Source organism: Rhincodon typus, chromosome 4, assembly GCF_021869965.1.
Source record: "Rhincodon typus isolate 14 chromosome 4, sRhiTyp1.1, whole genome shotgun sequence".
In the NCBI taxonomy this organism is placed as follows: Eukaryota; Metazoa; Chordata; class Chondrichthyes; order Orectolobiformes; family Rhincodontidae; genus Rhincodon; species Rhincodon typus.
The window spans coordinates 105,253,259-105,275,092 of NC_063335.1; the positions used below are offsets into that span (position 1 = coordinate 105,253,259).

At 38.9% G+C, this 21,834-nt stretch overlaps 1 protein-coding gene across 8 annotated transcripts in view; it reads left to right on the forward strand.

The window, feature by feature from the left end:
• Positions 1-273: 273 nt before the first annotated feature.
• Positions 274-21,834, forward strand: part of LOC109938462 (protein argonaute-2) — a 49,719-nt gene continuing 28,158 nt past the window's right edge. For all 8 annotated transcript variants that reach the window (XR_007261856.1, XR_007261854.1, XR_007261850.1 and 5 more), the window contains exons 1-11: positions 274-406; positions 3,481-3,615; positions 6,203-6,290; positions 7,401-7,548; positions 8,951-9,070; positions 11,274-11,396; positions 12,475-12,608; positions 14,083-14,267; positions 16,499-16,658; positions 18,738-18,828; positions 20,038-20,232. Coding sequence is in view for 1 of the 8 variants with exons in the window: in XM_048595441.1 (XP_048451398.1) it covers positions 388-406; positions 3,481-3,615; positions 6,203-6,290; positions 7,401-7,548; positions 8,951-9,070; positions 11,274-11,396; positions 12,475-12,608; positions 14,083-14,267; positions 16,499-16,658; positions 18,738-18,828; positions 20,038-20,232 (1,398 nt within the window). In the remaining 7 variants the exon portion in view is untranslated. The remainder of the gene's footprint in view (positions 407-3,480; positions 3,616-6,202; positions 6,291-7,400; positions 7,549-8,950; positions 9,071-11,273; positions 11,397-12,474; positions 12,609-14,082; positions 14,268-16,498; positions 16,659-18,737; positions 18,829-20,037; positions 20,233-21,834) is intronic.

Sequence of the window (21,834 nt, forward strand, 5' to 3'; positions counted from 1 at the left end):
GCCTCCACATGTTAGTGCTGCAGGCAGCTGTTTTTAAAGTCATTTGACTTGGCTCATGACAGACTTTTGTATGAGGATTTGGGAGGTGGGTGAGTGGTAAGGCTAAAATTCAGCCCCTTGGCAAATGGGCTCCTGAAGCCAGACAGAGAGAATTGAAAATGCTGTTCTTGCTTTTCAGTTAGACATCATAGTGGAAATGTTTAATGTCATTGCAGTCCTTTAATTAGTGATTGCACTCTTAAGTAAAGTACATCTTGTTTTCTTTGCAGGTACACTCCAGTAGGCCGTTCATTCTTCACACCATCTGAGGGGTGCTCTAATCCCTTGGGAGGGGGCAGGGAAGTGTGGTTTGGATTTCATCAGTCAGTCAGACCTTCATTGTGGAAAATGATGCTTAATATTGATGGTTGGTTTCAGAGTTTAATGTATTGTACTAATTTATTCTTGCTTTTTAGATATTAGAATTCTTACTGCTTTCAGTTGATCTAGTTTTGAGATACCTGTCTTCTGTGTTTGATTATTTAATTACATCGATTAATGAGTTTAGTACTACATGTTTGAGAATTCTAGTAAGTTTAACCTTGGGACTACGTTGACTTGTTTTCACTACTTTAATTTTGGTAATGGGAAGGATCAACAGGCTTGTGTTTGTACAGCGCATCTGACAAACTGTTGGTTTTCCAAAGTACTTTGCAGCCAATCGCGTATTTTTCAAGTGTAGTGACTCTTGCAGTATTGGGGTGCACTGTATCCAATTAGTGCAAAGGAAATTGCCACAAACTGATTGAGGGGAATAATGGCCCAAGATGTTGAATGCTTTCTTTTTTCAAATTCTTTTGTTAATAAATGTTCACTTGAGACTTGGCTCAAAATAGCTTGAAATTTACGCTCAATGAAAATTTGTTGAAGCTTCAGGTCTAAACAGTTCTGCACTGTGATTTCTGTATTTGATGGGTGTTGACCTTCAGTGTGAATGTGCTAGAATGACTAATGGCAGTTTTATATTTGATTCCATATTTGAGTCAATGCGTGTATGTATAATCTTGTGGACCTTCTGGCTTTTACAGTTGATACTTTTTGTGCTGTGACTTTCACTAAGAAATAGGTCATTAATACTCTCTCAGAAACCAAACTAAAAATTTAGTATGCAGCAATATGCATTTGTTATAAAATATTGCTGTGGATTAGCACACATGATAATTTTTCTTTATACATGCAGTTGGCATTGTATATTTGTATATTAAAGCCAAGGTTAAACTTCTGCTTAAATTTTGATGACAAACTAAAATTTAGTCCATGGTAACCCAAACTTAGGAGCTGCTGGAATTCAGTAGAGCTGTTACACTAACTTGCTTCGCGTTTCTATAATTATAACCCTGTGTACAGCAAAGAATGCTTAATTGTGCAAAGCATTTTGAAGGCCAGGATAGTATCCTTTCAAAACTGTGTCCCCCAGTGGAGCACCTCCAACTGAATCAGTATCCTTTCAAAATTAGTGTCAGACTTACACATTTCTGTCAGCGTGTTTGTTAATAATTTTTGCAAGATTAGCGTAACTTGTGTAAATTTCTGTTGAGAATATACAACTGATTACTTGATTTACGTCTTTCCTGACAAGTTTCCAAATAATTAGATAATTTGTGGCAAACGACAGCATCCAAATATTTCTATTTTATCTAATGGGTGCCTCATTACCTCATTATATTATATGTGCTTTGTTTTCCATTTCAATATGTCATACCATTGTATTCTCCACACAGAAGTACACCTTGAATTTAGAGGCCTAGTTCTCCACCCATAATGCAATCAATAAACATGTGGAATTAGACACCATATACAAACCCTTGCAAAAAAAGAATTGGAAATGACACAAAGCACCTCAACAGATCATATAAATGCTAAGCAGAGTAGAACAACATTGCTTCATTGGAAGCTGCACTGATGATGTTAGTTAGCATGGTGACGAAGCGTTTGAAGTATAACCACCCAGCTCGGCGAGCAAGTCAACAACCACACTTTGAAATTTTCCTACTTAATTTATACTCTCCTTTACTGAGGCACAACAGAAGACTTAGGAAACCACAATGTGGAATATTGTTTGTCTCGTTCCCTGATCTCAGTTTTCAAGCATTTTCTGGTTTCATTTCAGATTTCCAGCATCTGCAACGTTTTATTATTTTGTACCCACATGATGCATCACTTTGGGGGTTGTTTAGCTCATTTGGCTTGATGGCTGGTTTGTGATGCAGACTGACACCAACAGTGCGGGTTGAATTCCTGCACCAACTGAGGTTACCATGAAAGACTGTCCTCACCGTCTCTCCTCGTCTAAAATGTGTTGATCCTAAGGTTAAACAACCACCAGGCATGTCTCTCTAGACAGTAACTCAATGGACTTCTTTTTACGTTACCTTTTTACTTCACATCACTTGCAACAGCCATTCACCAACTCAATTCCTTAAGATTAAGACTTAAGTACTGAATACATCTGAAGTGAATCTTAGTTATAAGAAATATGAAAACGTTTGATGTTCAGATGGTGAGTTTTCATTAAAGAGACATAGCACATCTATTGTTTACTACATGAAGAATGTACCAGTATTATTTGTGTCAAGTGATCCTTTTACGATGGGTACAGTTTTAGCAATCCAGTAAATTGACAAACTTCTTCTGCCCAAACTGAGCTTAGCAGCATAATGCCCAGGCATGATTGGCAATTTACCTATATTGTTTGTTTAGCTTGTGCTGGGTAATATTTGTTGTACTTCAAAGTTACCATGTTTTTGCCTTTATAACTTAGTATGCTGAATGCTCTGTGCCTTCCAGTTTCTCACGTGCTCTTTCTGGCTCTAGATTGTAGTTGCCCAAGCTGTTCTAATCAATGTTTAAACTCCTGAAATGACAGCACAAATCAGAATATTTAAATATCTGACTATGGGCTGTGGGTGTTCCTGACTAGGCCAGCATTTATTGCTGCCATCTTATTCCCCTTGAGAAGAAATTGATTTCCGGCTACCCTGCTGGAAAATACTTTGGACATCTGATTTTTTGTTTGAGAGTTGAGGATTCTGCTTAGTACATTGATAGGTTTGCTTTTTATGGTTTAGGATTTTAGTACATATCAGTGCAGAGAAGATGGAGCTTTATTCTGCATACAACTGCTACACTTGACCTATACTTTGAGTTCCAAAGAATAGTCCTATTGGACTTGAAACATTTTTTCTGTTTCTTTCTCTGGCAATGTTGCTAGATCTGCTGAGTTTATCCAGAGCTTTGTTTTTATTTAAAATCTCCAGCATGTGCAGAATTTGCTTTCATATTATTGCAGTTGAGAAAGACAGGTCCATCGGTGTCAAAACGTAGAAATATTAAATTTGCTCGTCACATATGGCATTGTGACATTATTTTGAGAGCAGATATTTGTTTCAAAGAAAAAAGGGACAGAGAAAGAGTTTTATAATTTTTTCTTTCGGTTTGCAGTATCTGCTACAGCGTTTTATAAAGCCCAACCAGTGATTGAATTCATGTGTGAAGTTTTGGATTTTAAAAATATTGAAGAGCAGCAGAAGCCATTAACTGACTCCCAGAGAGTGAAGTTCACCAAGGAGATCAAAGGTGAGTGTAGGAACTGAGTGGAACTGCGATTGAGGGATTTTATTTTAACATGTTAGTGTTCAACATTATTTTTAGGGTTTCGTTTCTTATAGTGGACTAAGCATTTCCCAATTTTAAAGTAACTTTGCACAATATTATTTGAGAGATTATGGTATCAAAAGGCCTTTGGGATGTGGCAGTCTAATGGTACTGGACATGCAGCCCAGTGGTTGAGAATTTAGAAAGTTTAGCAATGGAATGCAATAAGTTTTTAGTTATTTATGAACTAACAGCAAAAAATGATGTTGGAAGCGATCAGATTGTTGCTATACACCACCTGCTGTGACAGAAAAAGAAAGTTGTCATCCTTGGCTAGTCAGGCTTACACATTACTGTAGTCAAACGTTGACTGTTAAACCATTCAGTTGTCAGGGCAAGTGGGGATACACCACAAATGCTACCTTGCTAGAGCCACCCAAATTCGAAGATTGTATATCATAGGAAAAAAACACATGGATTTCACTTCTACTGCAAAGTTTTTCATATTATAGACTGATTGGGTGACTAAGAGTACTTTGCATACTTTTGGAAATAGAATCATAGTGTTACAGCATAGAGGAGATCATTTAACCCATATTATCTGCTGGGTGGTTAAGTCAAGCTGTCTAACTCATCCATCTCGCCTGTTGTTTCCACATAGTACTGAAAATCTTTTCCTCTTCAAGTATTTATCCTATCTGCCTTCGAAAGTTACTATTGAGTCTGCTTCCCCCAAAGTTTCACCACTTTATAAATCATTATGACATGCTGTGTTTGTGATGGTAGTCAAGTGAGCTGCTCTGTCCTGCATGGTTTTGAGCTTCTTGAGTATTTTTGAAGTTGCACCCATCTAGGCACATGGAGAGTATTCCTTCACATTCCTGACATGTGCCTTGTAGTTGATGGACTGGGCACTGAGGATGTAGAGGAGGAAGTTGTTAATTGCTGCTGAGTTCCTCGCCTCTTCTCCATTCCTGTAGCTACATTATTTATATAGCTGGCCCAGTTCAGTTTCTAGTCATTGGAAACCCCAAGATATTATTGGAAGATTCAACAATGGTTGAATGATTCCAGTTGCAGATAGTTTAGTGCACAGAATGGACGTGGAGAAAATGCTTCCATTAGTTGGGGAGACTAAGACATGAGGGCACCGCCGGAGAGTGAAGGGACAACTCTTTAGAACAGAGATGAGGAGGAATTTCTTCAGCCAGAGGATAGTTAATCTGTGGAGCTCATTGCTGTGGAAATGTCACTATGTATTTAAGACAGAGATAGGTTCTTGGTTAGTAAGGGATTCAAGGGTTATGGGAAAAAGGCAGGAGAATGGGGTTGAGAACCACATCAGCCAAAATTGTATGGTGAGGCAGACTTGATGGGCCAAATGGCCTAATGATGCTCCTATATCGTATGGTCATGTGGAGTGAACCAAATTGGCTGAGGATTGGCACCTGTGATGATCAGTACCTCAGGAGGAGACTAGGATGGATCATCCAGACAATACTTCTGGCTGAATATGGTTGCAAATACTGCAGTCTGGAATTTTGTGCTGGACTCCATCATCATTGAGATTGAGGACATTTGTGGAGCCACCTTCTGTTACTTTAATTGTCCACCACCATTTATGTCTGGATGTTAAAGGGCTGTAAAGCTTGGATATGATTTGTTGGTTATGAGGTTGCTTAGCTCTCTCTATTACAAGCTGCTTCTGCTGTTTGGCAAGCAAGATGTCCCGTGTTGTAACTTCACCAGGTTGACAATAACTTTAGGTATGTTTGATCCCGGCATGTCCTCCTGCACTGTTCATTGAACCAGGGTTGATTTCTGGACTTGATGGCAATGATGGACTGGGGGATATGCTGGACTGTAAGGTTTCAAATGATTGTTAAATCCAATTCTGCTGCTGAAATCCACTTGGATATCAAATTTTCAGTTGTTAGATCTGTTCAAAATCTGTTCTATTTAGAACCGTGGTTCAATAAAGAATTGGTATTATGAACAAATGATTGAGTACAAAAACACGAAGTCTTAACAAGCGTATTGTGTTCAGTTCAGTGCAAAACTTTAAGAATTATCTTGAGGTTTTAAGGGCATTGCAAAAAGAATTTAATCTAATGATACTAGTATTGAGGGACTTCAGTGATGTCGAGAGACTGGAGAAGCTAAAGTTGTTCGCTTTAAAGCAAAGAAGTACAACGGGAGTTTTGATAGCGTGTTCACATCCAAGTGATTTTGATTAAGCAATTCAGCAAAACTGTTTCAAGTTGCAAATAGTTTGGTAGCCAGTGGATACTGGTTTCAAATGACTTGCAGAGGAACCAAAGACGACAGGAGGATTTATTTTTTAAATACTCAGTAATTGATCTGAATTGAAGGTGTGGTATAAGCAGATTCAACTGCCAACTTAAAAATAATTTCGATAAATACATCAGTGGTAAGAATTTGTCAGGCTGTAATAGGCTGAGTGGTGATGTGCTTATATATTTTACGGTTCACTGTCTTTGTTTGTAATTAGTACAATAGCAATATTACCATTTAGTATGTTCTCCAGTTTCTGTTTAACTCTCTGCAGGACTCAAGGTGGAGATCACTCATTGTGGCCAAATGAAAAGAAAGTATAGAGTGTGCAATGTTACCAGAAGACCAGCAAGCCATCAAACGTAAGGCATTTCTGTTTGGAAACAACATCACATTAAATGTTAGATAACAAGGTGTAGAGCTGGATGAACACAGCAGGCCAAGCAGCATTAGAGGAGCAGGAAGGCTGACGTTTCGGGCCTAGGACTTTCTTCAGAAATGGGGGAGGGGAAGGGGGTTGGAGGAGGAGATAGGTGGGGACGAGCTGGGCTGGTTTTGGAATAGAGGGAGGGGAGATTTTGAAGCTTGTGAAGTCCACATTGATAACATTGGGCTGCAGGGTTCCCAAGCGGAATATGAGTTGCTGTTCCTGCAACCTTCCAGTAGCATCGTTGTGGCACCGCAGGAGGCCCAGGATGGACATGTCGTCTGAGGAATGGGAGGGGGGAGTTGAAATGGTTCGCGACTGGGAGGTGCAGTTGTTTAGTGCGAACCAAGCGTAGGTGTTCTGCAAAACGGTCCCCAAGCCTCCGCTTGGTTTCCCCGATGTAGAGGAGGCTACAACGGGAACAGCCGATGCAGTATACCACATTAGCAGATGTGCAGCCCCACCCCCATCTCCTACCTGCTAACCTCATCCCGCCCCCTTGACCTGTCCGTCCTCCCTGGACTGACCTATCTCGTCCCTACCTCCCCACCTACACTCGCTTCTACTGGCTCCATCCCCACCTCTTTGACCTGTCTGTCTCCTCTCCACCTATCTTCTCCTCTATCCATCTTCTATCCGCCTCCCCCTGTCTCCCTATTTATTTCAGAACCCCCTTCCCCTCCCCCATTTCTGAAGAAGGGTCTAGGCCCGAAACGTCAGCCTTCCTGCTCCTCTGCTGCTTGGCCTGCTGTGTTCATCCAGCTGTACACCTTGTTATCTCAGATTCTCCAGCATCTGCAGTTCCTGCTATCTCGCATTAAATGTGGAGACTTAAGAAAAAAAAATAGATTTTGGCTATTATAATTCCATAAACTGAGTTTAATTTGCAGATGACTTTTGCTAAAAGTGTTGTTTATGATTGGAATATTTTCTTCTCTGACCCAGTGGAGTATTTTTTTAAAAAGGGTTGAAATAGTTTTATTTTGTAAGTTTAATCGCTGAGTAAAATTTTCTGATTTTGTTTTACCATGTTTGATGTATATAGATTTCCACTTCAGCAGGAGAATGGGCAGACTGTTGAATGCACAGTAGCACAATATTTCAAGGACAAGCACAAACTAAATCTTCGCTATCCTCATTTACCATGTCTACAAGTTGGACAGGAGCAAAAACATACGTATCTTCCTCTTGAGGCATGTCAGTTTTGTTGTCTCTTACTAAAGTTATGAAATAAAATTATTACTTTTGCGCCAGGTTTGTTAGTTGAAGATTTACAGTTTCTTTACACTTTTTTTTAAAACTTCTTTGTTTTCCCCTTTCCCCATGTTTCCTTTCTATTTTGGTTTCTTCCAACCTTCTCCACCTTGTTTGACATTGCTAGACAGCATTGCCACTGTTGCCTGCAACTGGAGTTGTCAGAGACCTTGCATCGTGCACAACACTCTCATCTGATTTTCCCTCATCACGGGTGCTAGGTTGACTGAGATTCCTATTCACTTTGAGATTTCCTCCTCAAACAACACTGATAGGATTGGGAACTGAATAGAAAAGGACGTGTCCCTTTTTTTTTCAACTCTAGATGTGCAAACACTCCAACATGCTTTAAATTCAATAGTACAGATCTTGGGTGAAATTAAAAGAGCAGTGACTTCAATTAGCCTTTCTGTCTTCTAATACATTAAATGGATTAAACATTCACTGTGGTCGCACTATTAATATTAATATTCTACATTAATCGTGAATTATTTCTGTCAGTGTGATACAGTATACAGTCCTATATAAACTTCCATGCCCTTTTCAAAATATGTTGTTCACCTTTGTATTAAAAAGAATATGATGCTGTTAACAGGACTTTGCTTCACTGTTTAGCCTGTGACTTTCTCTACTCCACTTATGCGATGTAGTACTTGTATCCAATGACAATTTTTGATCATTTTATATCAAATAGAATTACATAGATGTAGAAACAGGTTGTCGGGCCAAACCTGTCAGTGTTATTAATGTTCCACATAAGTAGTAGCCCTAATCCCATGTACCCTGATTCTTATAAAAACCCTTTGTTCTTCAAAAGTTGGAAATTTTGTAAGATATTTGTGTGGACCCTACCTTAATCAATAAGTCAAAAACCTTGAGAATGTTTGTTTAAAGAAAAAAAACATCTACTTTATTGACTATTAGGAAAGCAGACATTTGGTTTTCTGGTTGAAGATTAGGGGCATTAAAGGAATTAAGAGATAGCAAGTCTGATACATCAAAGTGAGTGATCAGGATAAATTTGAATCATCTCAGGTTTTTGATGCAATACTTGCATATGAAATGTAATGTTTACACCTAAAAATGATAGAGAAGAATGCATGTTTATAATTTGTTATCAAACCATTTACTTATTTTGTAGATGTCACATATCTAGAAGTGAAATGTCTAATGAATAAAAATACACCAATGGAAAATAGTTAATATAAAAGTTATAGTTTTTTTCAAATTTTGTATAATTGAAAAATTCCTGAATGGAACCTCATTGTTAGAGTTACAATTGAGACTTGTACTGTTGAATTAATTTAGGACTGAATTAATTTTTAATTGATCTCTTTCCAGGTGTGTAACATTGTAGCCGGGCAGAGATGTATAAAAAAACTGACAGACAATCAAACCTCAACAATGATTAGAGCCACTGCCAGGTCTGCACCAGACAGACAAGATGAGATCAGCAAACTGGTGAGTAATAAAGGAATAGCAGGAGGCCATCTAGCCATTCAAACCTTTTCTGCTATTTAGTTCTGGGCTCCACATACCTGCCTTTACCCAGTATCCCTTATACCTTTGCTAACAAATCTGTGGATCTCAGATTTAGAAGTTGAAATTGATCTACCATCAATTACACTTTACAAAATAGTTTCAAATACATACCACATTGTTTTACAAATATTTTCATAATTTTTGTAATTTTCTCTTAATCTAAAACTAGAACCAGAATTTTTGCACCTGAATCCTAGACTCCCAACTGCCACATCTTTTCTGAATATTTGCTTCCCTTTATATCTTGAGTACTTTGATCAAATCACCCCTAAACCTGTTGAATTCCATATGATGCAGCCCTAGTTTGCTTAAATTTTCACGGTAGACAAAACCTGAGGAACTCGGGTATCATTCCGTTTACTTCTGTCTTTGCATCCAAGTGCCCTGGTAAAATTGGAATCGGGGAGAAGGCTATCTACTAGTTGAAGTTGTACCTTGTACAAAGGGAGATAATTGTGGTTATTGGAGCCTGATTATCTCCCGTATAGGACAGCATTGTAGGACATCCTCAGGGTAAAATCCTTCACCCAACTATCTTTAACTGCTTCATCAATGACCTTCCCTCCGTCATGAAGGCAAAAATGGGAATGTTCATTGTGCAGTCACCAATGTTCAGCACCATTCCTGACTCATCAGGTACTGTAGCACTCCACGGCCATGTACAGCAAGGCCGAAAAGCCATCCAAGCTTGGGCCGATAACTGCCAAATAGCATTCACACCACAAAGTGCCACGCAGTAACAACCTTCAACAGGACATCCGAGCCATCGCTCTTCAACGTTCAAAGGTGTTTGTAATGCTTGAGTCCTCTTGTCAACTTCCTAGGATTTTCCATTCACCAGGAACAGAACCGGCTCGGCTATATCAACACTGGAGCTAAAAGAGCAGAGATTGAGAATTCTGCAATGAATAACTGTGTTTCAATAACGTCCGCCATCTACAAGGAAAAAGTCAAAAGTGTTGCATTACTCTTCATTTGCCTGGATAAGTGCAGTTCCAACAACACTCAAGAAATTTGACCCATAAAGGACAAAACCACCTTCATTATCCACTCTTTTGAGCAGTGGCAACAGTGTATACTATCTACAAAATTCATTGCAGTAACTCACCAAAGCTTCTTTAGCTCCAAACCTGTGATCTCTACCAGCAGAGCAGTAGATTCATAGGAAGCTGCCACTTGCAAGTTCCTTTTCAAACCATGCACTAATCTGACTTGGAACTGCAATTCCTTTTCCTTCATCATGGCTGGGTCAACATCTTGGAACATGCTGTCTAACAGCAAGATAATTTTCTCTACAGTCCCAAAGACTGCAACAAGTCAAGAAGAGAGCTCACCAGCACCGTCAGCTTTGATTGATTTCATTACCTGTTATGATATCTTAGTCATTTGTGTACCTGGACTTCCAAGTTACTTTTGACCTCTATTGTTCCTGTCTTTCCACAATTAAATTATTTTCATTTACTTTCATTGAATTTTGTTGACATAATTTTGTCCATTCAATTAATCCATCCATTTGCCTTCATAATTTTATGCATACATCAATACTGTCTTGTAATTTTGGCTATAGTTGCCTTGCTGTGGAAATATCTTCCCGATGTGTAGGTATACAATGTATGCCAGATAATCTAAGATTGTTTTTGGAATTTTCATTTCCATTGTTTCAGTTTTCTTTTTTGACTTCATAACACTACTGGAAATTGCAATGATGGTGAACAGAATGGTGGTTAATTTGATGAATACATTCTGGTGAAGTAAATGAAATTATTTTCTTCACTAAACAAAATAAAAATGTACTTTGAATGCTGGAAATCAGTAAGAAAAACAAATTGCTGGAAAAACTCAGGAGGTCTGGTAGCATCTGTGGAGAGAAAGCAGAGTTAACGTTTCTGAAGAAAGGTCAATGGACTCAAAATGTTAACACTGCTTTCTCTCCACAGATGCTGCCAGACATTGAGTTTTCGCCACAACTTCTATTTTTGTTTCCGAAATTGTTTGCTTTATGGATTAAGATTGCGTGGTGAGCCAATAGATGCTATACTGTATATTGTAATAGTGTAAACCAAGTTATTTTCTGTGCGCAGACGTGTGCTTCAGTTATTCAGAGAAGTCCTTTTCCTTGCAGATGAAAAGTGCTAGTTTTAATGCTGACCCCTATGTTCAGGAATTTGGAATAGGAGTGAGAGATGACATGACAGATGTACCAGGTCGTGTTCTTCAGGCACCTTCCTTGTTGTATGGTGGTCGGGTAAGGACTTTCATATTGCAAAATGAGCAAACAAAACATTGATCAACAATTTGGAACTTTGATATATTTGAAACCTGCTTAAATTCATTTATTTTATGAAATCTTGAGGCATTAACCCAACTTTGATGCAGTTTCTGTAATGCTGAGGCATTTTACTCGAAGGTTACAAAACTGATTGTACTTTAGTTAGCTTGCTAATTCCTCATTTATTGTCCATTTCTTCTATTTTCTTTTGTCCTTCTTCCCTCAAGTGTTTGTGAAGTTCGTTGGGATATTGAGCTATGTTAAAATCTAGTTATTTGAAAAGTTAAGCAGCACTTTAAATAAAAGTAGAAAATGCTGAAAAAGCTGAGCCGGTCAGGAAGCATCTGAGTGAAACAAAATTACCATTAACTCTGATTCCCTCTGCAGATATTGCCTGACTTGTGTGTTTCTGTTTTTATTTCAGATTTACATTTGAACCATCTTCCTTTTATATCACAGCTTATTAAATTTCTTGAAGTTTGCTGAGGTCTCAAATTTTCATTGCTTTTAAAATTTCCTCTTTGACCTGTCTGTTAAAACAGAATGATCCCGATCCGTTCTATCAGGGTGCTGCCGTGGTTCAAGAAGGCAGCTCACTGACATCCCCTCGGGGAACTAGGGAGGGATAGTAAATGCTGGCTAAGCCCGAGTTGCCCACATCCTTTGAATGAGTAAACAAAAATACTGGCAACAGTTAGTGAAGCTCATAAACTGGAAACTTGAGTAATTTTAAAAAAAATCTGAGTTACTCAAGTGAAGATTAAATTTTCAGTTTCTCAGACTGAAAAAAAATTCCTGTGACGATTATAAGTGTCATAACTGGTTGTGGAGAATATGCTGAGAGTGCAAGAGAAATTTTATTTTGGAGGTGTATAACAGTCTTGTGTAGCATAGGTGTTTAATTGAAGTTAACTACTGTACCTCTCAACATACTTAAAGGTTTAGAAAGTCAATAGCACTCATCAGTATTCTGAAGTTCACCAAAGCCATTCTAGCTAGTGTGTGACATTGAAATGTTCCTGCTCTCATGCTATTTTTTATTTTTTTGTTACAGAATAAGACAGTTGCTACTCCAATTCAGGGTGTGTGGGATATGCGGGGCAAACAATTTCATACAGGCATTGAGGTGAAAGTCTGGGCAATTGCCTGTTTTGCTCCACAGAGGCAGTGCAGAGAAGATACACTCAAGTAAGCAATATATTTTATCCTGTGTTTCCAAAACTTGTACACAAGAAATTAAACAGATGTGAAGTGCAAGACCTTGGTGGTGCACAAATATCCCCCCCTCTAAATAGAAGGATAAGTAGTGATTTGATTGAAACATACAGGATCCTGAGGGGTCTTGACAGTGTAGTTTTGGAGATAATGTTATAGAATTCTTATGGCACAAAGGCCCTTTAGTCCATTCCAGTGTATGCTGGTCAAAAAGCAGCACCTAGTTATTCTAATCCTATTTTACAGCACTTGGTCTGTATGTCTTGGCATTGCAAGTGAACATCTAATATTATAAAAATATTGTGGAACTTGCTGTATGACTCTAACTGTTTGGTTTAAAAAAAAAATGGAGAACTTTATGTAATAATTGGGAACAAAAAGGGGAGTTGCTGGAAAAGTTTAGCAGGTCTGGTAGCATCTGTGAAGAAAAAAATCAGCGTTAACGTTTTGGGCCTGGTGACCCCTTCCTCAGAACTGCAGTTCGGACCCGAAACGTTAACGCTGATTTTTTTCTTCACAGATGCTACCAGACCTCCTGAACTTTTCCAGCAGCTTCTGTTTTTGTTCCTTAATATACAGCATCTGCAGCTCTTTCAGTTTTTATATGATAATTACTAAGCCATACAGCCAAGAAGGGTCCATGTTTAATTCCTCATGGATGCTGAATTTGTTTTTCACAGCTCCCTTACAGTATGCCAGTTAGAATTAGCCTCTGATTTTAGGCTCCAATACCAGTCATCCTTGTAGATGTGTGCACGGATGTCAGGCAAAGACCACATCCAACATTATTCTGTGATACTGAAGGATCCTTGTGCTTTTAAGGATGAACAAATTTGAGAAGTAACAAGTTTCCTTCCAGCACAGTCTGTCATTTTCGTTTCTGGCATGGTAGCTCAGTGGCTAGCACTGCTGCCTCACAGTGCCAAGGACTTGGGTTCAATTGTAGCCTTGGGCAACTGTCTCTGTGGAAGCTGCAGGTTCTCCCTGTCGCTGTGTTGGTTTCTTCCAGGTGCCCCTGTTTCCTTCCACAGCCCAAAGATGTGCAGGTTAGGTGGATTGGCCTTGCTGAATTGTCCCATAGTGTCCACGGATGTGCCGTCTAGGTGCATCAGCCAGGGTAAATCCGTGGTTAATAGTTGGGGGGTGTGCGCTGGGTCTGGTTGGGATGCTCTTCGAAGGGTTGTTGTTGGACTTGATGGGCCGAATGATGAATTTTTGCACTATAGGGTGTCCTATAATTGTATGATCTTGCAACAGGAAAAAGTAAAATATTTTCGTATTATTCCAGGTTTGAATTTTGTCAAACATTAATCCCAAATACTAAAAAGAAACTGTTGTAATTCCAACCCTATCTCTTCTACCGCTCCCTACCAGATTGTTTATTATTAGCTTTTTAAAAATTGTGACCAAAAAGCTTTTACTCAGTAACTATATTGCTTATGTTCAGAGCATTCACAGACCAGTTAAGGAAGATATCCAGGGATGCTGGGATGCCAATACAAGGCCAACCTTGCTTTTGTAAATATGCACAAGGTGCAGATAGTGTGGAACCCATGTTCAGGCACCTGAAGAATACATATGCAGGACTTCAGCTGGTGGTAGTGGTGCTTCCTGGAAAAACGCCAGTTTATGGTCAGTATTTTGAGGATTTTGTGGTTTCCAAGCTTTTTTTTTTCTGATAGCATGCATTGAAAAATGTTCTGAATAAAACTATCAAGATATTAGCAGCATCGGTGAACAGTGTGCATTTTTTAAGTAAAACGAAATGCAAAAGTGGATGTTACCTAATTCCAGCCATTTGATTAGACTGTTTATTCTTCATCCTTAGTTCTAGGACCCTAGGTCTTAGGACTCCTGCTCTTTGCAGTGGTGTAGTGTTCACCTCAGTGAACAGATAAGACATTGGCTCATTTGAAAGATGGCACTTTCTATAGTGCTGTACTGTCTTAGCACTGGATCTTTATGCTCCAGTCTATGGATGGACTTGCGCTAAACAACCTTCTGACTCAGTGAGAATTCTTTTTACTCATTCAAAGGATATGGACATGGTTTGCTCAGCTAGCATTTTAATGTCCATCCTAATCCCAGAAGATGGTGAGCTGCCTTCTTGGATTGTTGCAGTACTTGGGGCATAGGAGCACTTACAATGCTGTTAGAATGCAAGTACCAGTGATTTGATCAAGTGACAGAGAAGCAGGAGTGACATAGTTACAAGTCAGAATGGTTTGTGGCTTGGAGGAGATCTTGCGTGCAGAGGTGTTTCCATGTATATCCTCCCCTTGTTCTTTCAGTTTGGTAGAGGTCACAAGTTTGGAAAGTGCTGTCAAGTGAGCATTAGTGAGTTAATACATCATACCTCTAGATGGTGCACACTGTGCATTGGTGGTAGAGGGAATGAATGTTGAAGATTGTGATGGGATGCTATTCGTGTAGATTGCTTTATCCTGGATGGTGTCGAGCTTCATGAGTGTTGTTGGAGCTGCAACCATCCAGGCAAGTGGAGAATATTCCATCACCCCTTTATACCTGTGACAGATGTTGGGGAGACAACAGGTGAGTTACTCGCCAAAATATTCCTAGACTTTGACTCACGGTTCTAGCTGCAATATGTAATTGTTCATGCAGTTCAGTTAAATTGAACATGCTACCCACTGAAACACAACTGACATATCTTGCTCAGAGACCCTCAGGGTGGTATGTGCTTTCTTTGACCTTATGTACACATAGTGGTGGATAGTTTACTTTGCACTTAACTGGTCAACATCTGGCTTGGGAGATGGTGACTGGCTAACTCAGCTAAGAAACTTTTCTTTTTCCCAACAACAGCATTCCTTGTGATAAGTTTGTAACTGGTTAAAGTGCAGAACTCAGTGTGAGGCTTAAGGATATGACTGATGGAGCTTCCTAAAATTCCAGCATTTCACCAGATATAATCAATGAGTTGGCTGAGGGAACAGAGAATTATACCGCTGATTTTCAGATGACAATAGATTGAGTTGTTAAGTTGTGTAGTTGGGAGCTGGAAGTTACAAAGGAACGTGAGGTCCGTTGTGAGTGAATGAAACTCTTGCAGAAGAAAGTTTTGTGTAGGGAAGGATCTTATCTGGTGTGGAACCTAAAAAGGTAATTCAGCTTTACTTGGTGTTTTCGCATGTGAAGATATTTTGTTTTCCATATATCCAAATCCCTAAAAACTGGTGCCCTGATGTAAAATGTTTGTTCAAACATAGAGATACGTAAATTATGCTCATTTTTAAAGAGCCTTGGTCAAATTCCATCTGAAGTATTATGTTTGTCTTCAGATTCCACAGTGCAAGAATATATTGACCTTTGTTGACAGGGAGGGGAGGTGAAAATGCAGTGCGGATTGGTCTGACTGGGATCTAATGGATTAATTTATGGAGACTGGTTATATAAACTTGCATTCCTTTTCATTGAGAAAGCTGGTCTAATTTAGGTGCTTAAAGGCGGTAGGATAGATGGAGAAACTAATTCCTGGTGGAGAAATTTGGAACAAGCTAGAGCACAGTCTTCAAATCAGGAGTTAATCACGAAGCACTTTTATTGTAAACGATAGTAGGAATTTGCGATTCTCTCTGACAAGATTATGGATGCTGTGTCCAATGAAATTTGAGAAATAGTTTCTTTTAAGTAAGGATATGAATAAAATGTTAGAAATTAAGTTTAGGAACAGATCAGTCATGATAACTTTGAACTAGTTTAAATTATTCAAGTAGTTTAATGTCATACTGTTGCTGTATTGTCTCACCATCTGCATAATTTTAATTATGTATTTAAATATTGAATAAGAATGAGCTGTAATTGAATTAATAGTTATAATAAGTGGCATTTTTCATTGACAGCGGAAGTTAAGCGCGTGGGTGACACATTACTTGGCATGGCAACGCAATGTGTGCAGGTGAAAAATGTACTGAAAACCTCTCCTCAAACACTTTCCAACCTCTGCCTGAAGATCAATGTTAAGCTAGGAGGTGTCAATAATATCTTGGTGCCACAAGGAAGGTCAGTTGAACTTTTGTACTTGTTAAGTAACTTGATTTCTGGAAGTTCCATTTCCATAAATGTAATTTTTTTTCCCCAAGGCAGGATTTCACAAAATTTACATTTGTCTTCATTAATGGATTACATTATCTTTTGAGACCATAATTGTGGAGCAGATCCCATGACAATTTGTCATCTTGTCAGTCAAACCGTTGCACTCAGTTCACAAATTTGTTTCTCTGTTTGCATATTGTAATCACCTTGCTGTGAATATTCTAATTCCTTCTTGTTTCCACACTTGTTCTTTATACCATTTTGATAGTTCGGTTTACAGTTTTTCTGTGCAAAGTGAAAAAAGATTTTTAAAAGTTTTGCTTTAGTTCAGCTTTTAGTTGCATCAGTGGTTTAAGGAAAATGAAACATTTTCACTCGGCAAGTTATTAGGATATGAAATGTAATGACTGGAAATATGGTTAAAGCAGGTTCAATTGAGGCATTCAAGAGGGCTTTGGATAATTTTTTGGGATAGTAATGGGATATGGGGCAAAGGCAGGAGATTGGCACTAGATAATTGTTGATGCAGGCCGTAGTGGCCTTCTGCGCTGTAATAATTGTGATTTCAGCTTACTGGTTCCTGCTTTGTTTTATTTTCAACTGTGTTGAATAAGATATTCCAGACACATGTCCATGTTGTGCGACTTTAGCATATATATGAAATCTGCTCCAGATATAATAAGCAGGTATAGATGTCTCTCCCAGCATACTTAACTGTGAAAGGACTTGCACATATGTTGCACTCTTCATGACCTCGGATCTTCCAAGTGCTTTACAGCTAATGAAATACTTTGTGTGGTTGTGTTGTAATGTAGGAAAACCCAATCACTAATTAATGATCGATTTGAAATCTACTTTTAGTTGAGCAATGAATGTAACAGAACACCAGGTAGGCTACCTTGCTGTTCTATGAAATAATGCTGCAGAATGTTTCTTTTTGTCAAGCTGAGGGGGACAGCACCCATTGTTTAATGCTTCAACCGAAAGATGGTCCCACCAACTGTATCATATTTTCACAATACTAAAATTAGGTTTCATAATGGTTTACATACATCAGTTTTGATAGGATTTAGGCTTGTAACCTGAATTGGGTAAGAGTGCTACAGCCAAATTGAGAATGGCACCTGCTGCTGTACAGTTTAGACAAGACCCGAAAGCTAATCTAGATCTATACATGTTCAATATTTGGACAACATATTTCAAAAGGAAATACACAAAATATTTTCAATGTTGCATTTTTAAATTTTTTTTACACAAAATATTTTCAATGTCGCATTTGTGTATAGTATGCCAAAACTAAGTTATTATTTCCTGCAATTGTTAATTCCATGACAATAGATTATGTAGATTAACTTGGCATCTATACCTGTCTAAGGAAAGGTACGTAAGTTTCTTGTGTTGCAACCAATGTGCCAAGTTCCACTGGTGATAACTGTTTTAAAATATTGACTGATTTGTGAAATTCTTAAAAAAAAAAAAAAAAAAAAGTTTGTAGCAGAAATTTATTAATAGAATCCCACGGTGTGAAAGCAGGCCATTTGGCCCATCAAGTTCACACAGACCCCCTGCCCCCGTAGAACCACAATCCCTCCTAGACCCACCCCCCCACCATATCCCTGTAACCCTGCACCTCCCACAGCCAATCCATCCAGAGTGCACATCTCTAGATACTATGGACAAATTTAGTATGACCAATACACCTAACCTGCACATCTTTAGACTGTGAGAGGAAATCAGAGGACCTGGAGGAAACCCATGCAGATGCAGGGGGAATATGCAAACTCCACACAGTCTCCCGTTGGTGGAATCAAACCCGGATCCCTGGAGCTGTGATGTCGAACACCAAATGGTATGGTACGCTCATGTTGAGGTGATCTTCTAAGTCACCAAGATGCTGAATGTGTGTTTCAGGAAATGGGATACTATGTTTAATATTAAATTTTCACATAGAGTTGACTTAGTGAGGAAATCTATTGGAATGTGCTTCTATTATGTAATTTATTGGAGCTATTTGTAATGGTTCCAAATTTGTATTTCCTTTTCCAGACCTGCAGTATTTCAGCAGCCAGTGATATTCCTGGGTGCAGATGTAACACATCCACCAGCTGGAGATGGCAAGAAACCTTCCATTGCTGCAGTGAGTATTTTTTTTAAATTCTAATTATATTCAGTTTATTGCTTTTACAATTTTTAAGTTGAAATAGCGTGATTAGTATATGAATGTGATAGTCCAGGTGTTGATCTGAAATGAGATTCCTAATCTCTTAAATGGATTTATTTCATTCTTTGCAATCAATGTTGCCTTCTGAATATCTTCCAAAACCACTTTATCTTCCCATTTGTGCCCTTGCTTTTAAAGGCATCCTAAAAAAAAACCTGTGTATTCAATCTCTCCATCCCTTGGCTTCAACCCTATCAGATTTGTATAGTTTCTATTTATCAATTATTAAATTACTTAGGAATTTCTGAAGCATTGTTTTAGTTCGCCAGGGTCCTGGGTTCGATTCTACCCTCGGGCGACTGTCTGTGTGGAGTTTGCAATTTCTCCCCGTGTCTGTGTGGGTTTCCTCCGGGTGGTTTCCTCCCATAGTCCAAAGATGTGCAGGTTAGGTGGCCATGCTAAATTTCCCATAGTGTTCAGGGGTGAGTGGGTTTTCGGGGAATGGGTCTGGGTGGGATGCTATGCGGGTTGGTGTGGATTTGTTGGGCCGAAGGGCCTATTTCCACACTATAGGGATTCTATGATTCTAGAATCAATGACCTTTTACTGGTGGTAAATATTCAAGAACCAAGAGTAAAATGCCAAATTCAGTTTGTAAAAGGCTCTGAGAAATTGCATAGCCAGGCTGGGGCCCTCATCTTCCATTCCTACTCTGCTGTTAGACCCTAAGAATCCATCAGTGATCTAAACACCATATTCAATGCCCAAATATTTTCGAGTCATTAGTTATTACACACCAGTTTTGGTAAATAATTTTTGATGTAGATGCCTAGAATATAGGCATGCTAAAAATGCCAAATATTTAGTACAGTGATGACTTGAATTATCAATTGTGAAGCACATTTTATGTGATATTTTATAATCCACAAATGTAAGGACCTGCTTAGTATTGTCTACTGAGCAGTCTCATTAGTTTAAAAGCAATTTTCTGGCATTTCCCGCTTGCAAGTGTGAACATTTCCTTTTGTTAAATCCGTTTTTTGTTAGCAGTTTCATGGCAGTATTACTTCTAAGCTTCCTGACAGTTGTTGATTGTATGCTATATTCCACAGGAGTGTTATTTGGTAAAATGCTGAAGCTTACTTTAGGTTTGTTTTCTCCTGCGCTATATATCATTTCATTTAGGTGGTTGGTAGTATGGATGCTCATCCAAGTCGTTACTGTGCCACAGTCCGTGTACAGCAGCATCGGCAGGAGATCATTCAGGACCTTGCTTTCATGGTCAGAGAACTCCTTATTCAATTTTACAAGTCCACTCGCTTCAAACCGACGCGCATTATATTCTATAGAGATGGAGTTTCAGAAGGACAGTTTCAACAGGTAAACAAAAGTTTAGATGACTCTGCTTGGTTATGGAACTGAATATTGTTAGCTAGATGAGATTAAAGAAGGTGCTGAACCTATAAATGTACTTACCTAATGGCAATGGTACCTTCCTTATAAGAGCTGCACGTTTACAAGCCAAGTGCATCCAATGATTGTGCATAGTTATCGCCAATTAAGTGGCTTATCTAGGTTTTAAAAAAAAAAAATCCTGCTTAATCTGATCTTGGCCTTACTGATGAACCAAACAATGGAGAAATTGATTTAGGTAGATTTGATGGTGTTGAGTAATTTTTCTGCATGGAAAGAAATATGCATACTGTAATCTAAAGTCTGCCGACAAGTTAACTAAATTGTAGAGGAGAGGTTTTTAAAATCACAGGCAGTGCTGCCTGCAAAGTTAATTGGGAAGTGGGAGAAAGAATTTTCAGTATAACAAAGATCCAGTTTAGAAAATTTAATTTTGTTGGCTGTAAGTTTTAATACTTTGCTGTGAGCAGTTTTGGGTCACTTGTCTAAGATAAACTACTGGCATTGCGGGCAGTCCAGAGACTGGTCACTAGGCTGATACCGGTTATGGAGGGACTGCCTTAAGAAGAGAGGTTGAGTCGGTTGGGCCTGTACTCAGTGGAGTTCAGAATAATGAGAGACAGTTTGTTGAAACATGCATGATTCTTAGGGGACTCGACAGGGTAGTTGCAGAAAGCTTGTTTCCCCTGTGGGAAAGTCTAGGAGTAGAGGTCATAACCTGAGAATAAAGGATTGGATATTTAAGATTGAGATGAGGGTCTTTCGAAGGGTTGTAAATCTGTTGGGTTCTTTACCACAAAGGGCTATCATTAAGTAAATTTCAGGCCAAGAAGACTTCTGATCAGTAAAGGAATCGAGGATTATGGGGAGAAAGCAGGAAAGTGGAGTTGAGGGTTATCAGATCAGCCATGATCTCATTGAATGGTGGACCATACCCAATGAGCTGAATGGCTCACTTTCTGCTCTGACTACTTATGGTTGCCAAAATTCAAGTCTGACTAGGTCCATACACTGATCTGGGCACACTGCTGGTTACACCCCTCAAATCTGATAGATATCATAACTACTGTTCATTGGTTAGCAGAAACAAGAGTAGACTACTTAGCCTGACATCCTCAAAGGTTTTAGGGATTTGAGACAAAGGCAGGTATGTGGAGATTGTTCACAAATCGTGATTTGAATACATTTGAATAAGAGCTGAAATCCTTTGTGAGGAATCATGTAGTCATTACAGTGCAGAAGAAGCCTTTAACCTATAGAGTCTGTATTGCCAAAAATACACTTCCCTGTGCTAAGCTCATAGCTTTGTACATTATAACACTTCATGTGTTTATCCAAGTAATTTTGAAGATTGTGAAGTTACCCGCCTACCCACTACTGTTCCAGGCAATGTGTTCCAGATTCCTACCACACTCTGGGTCAAGTCCTCTCTGAACCTCCTGCCTTTCACTTTAAAAATGTACCCACTTGTTATTGATTCAGAGATAGTGGGAACTGCCAATGCTGGAGAACCTGAGATAACAAGGTGTAGATCTGGATGAACACAGCAGGCCGAGCAGGAAAGCTGAC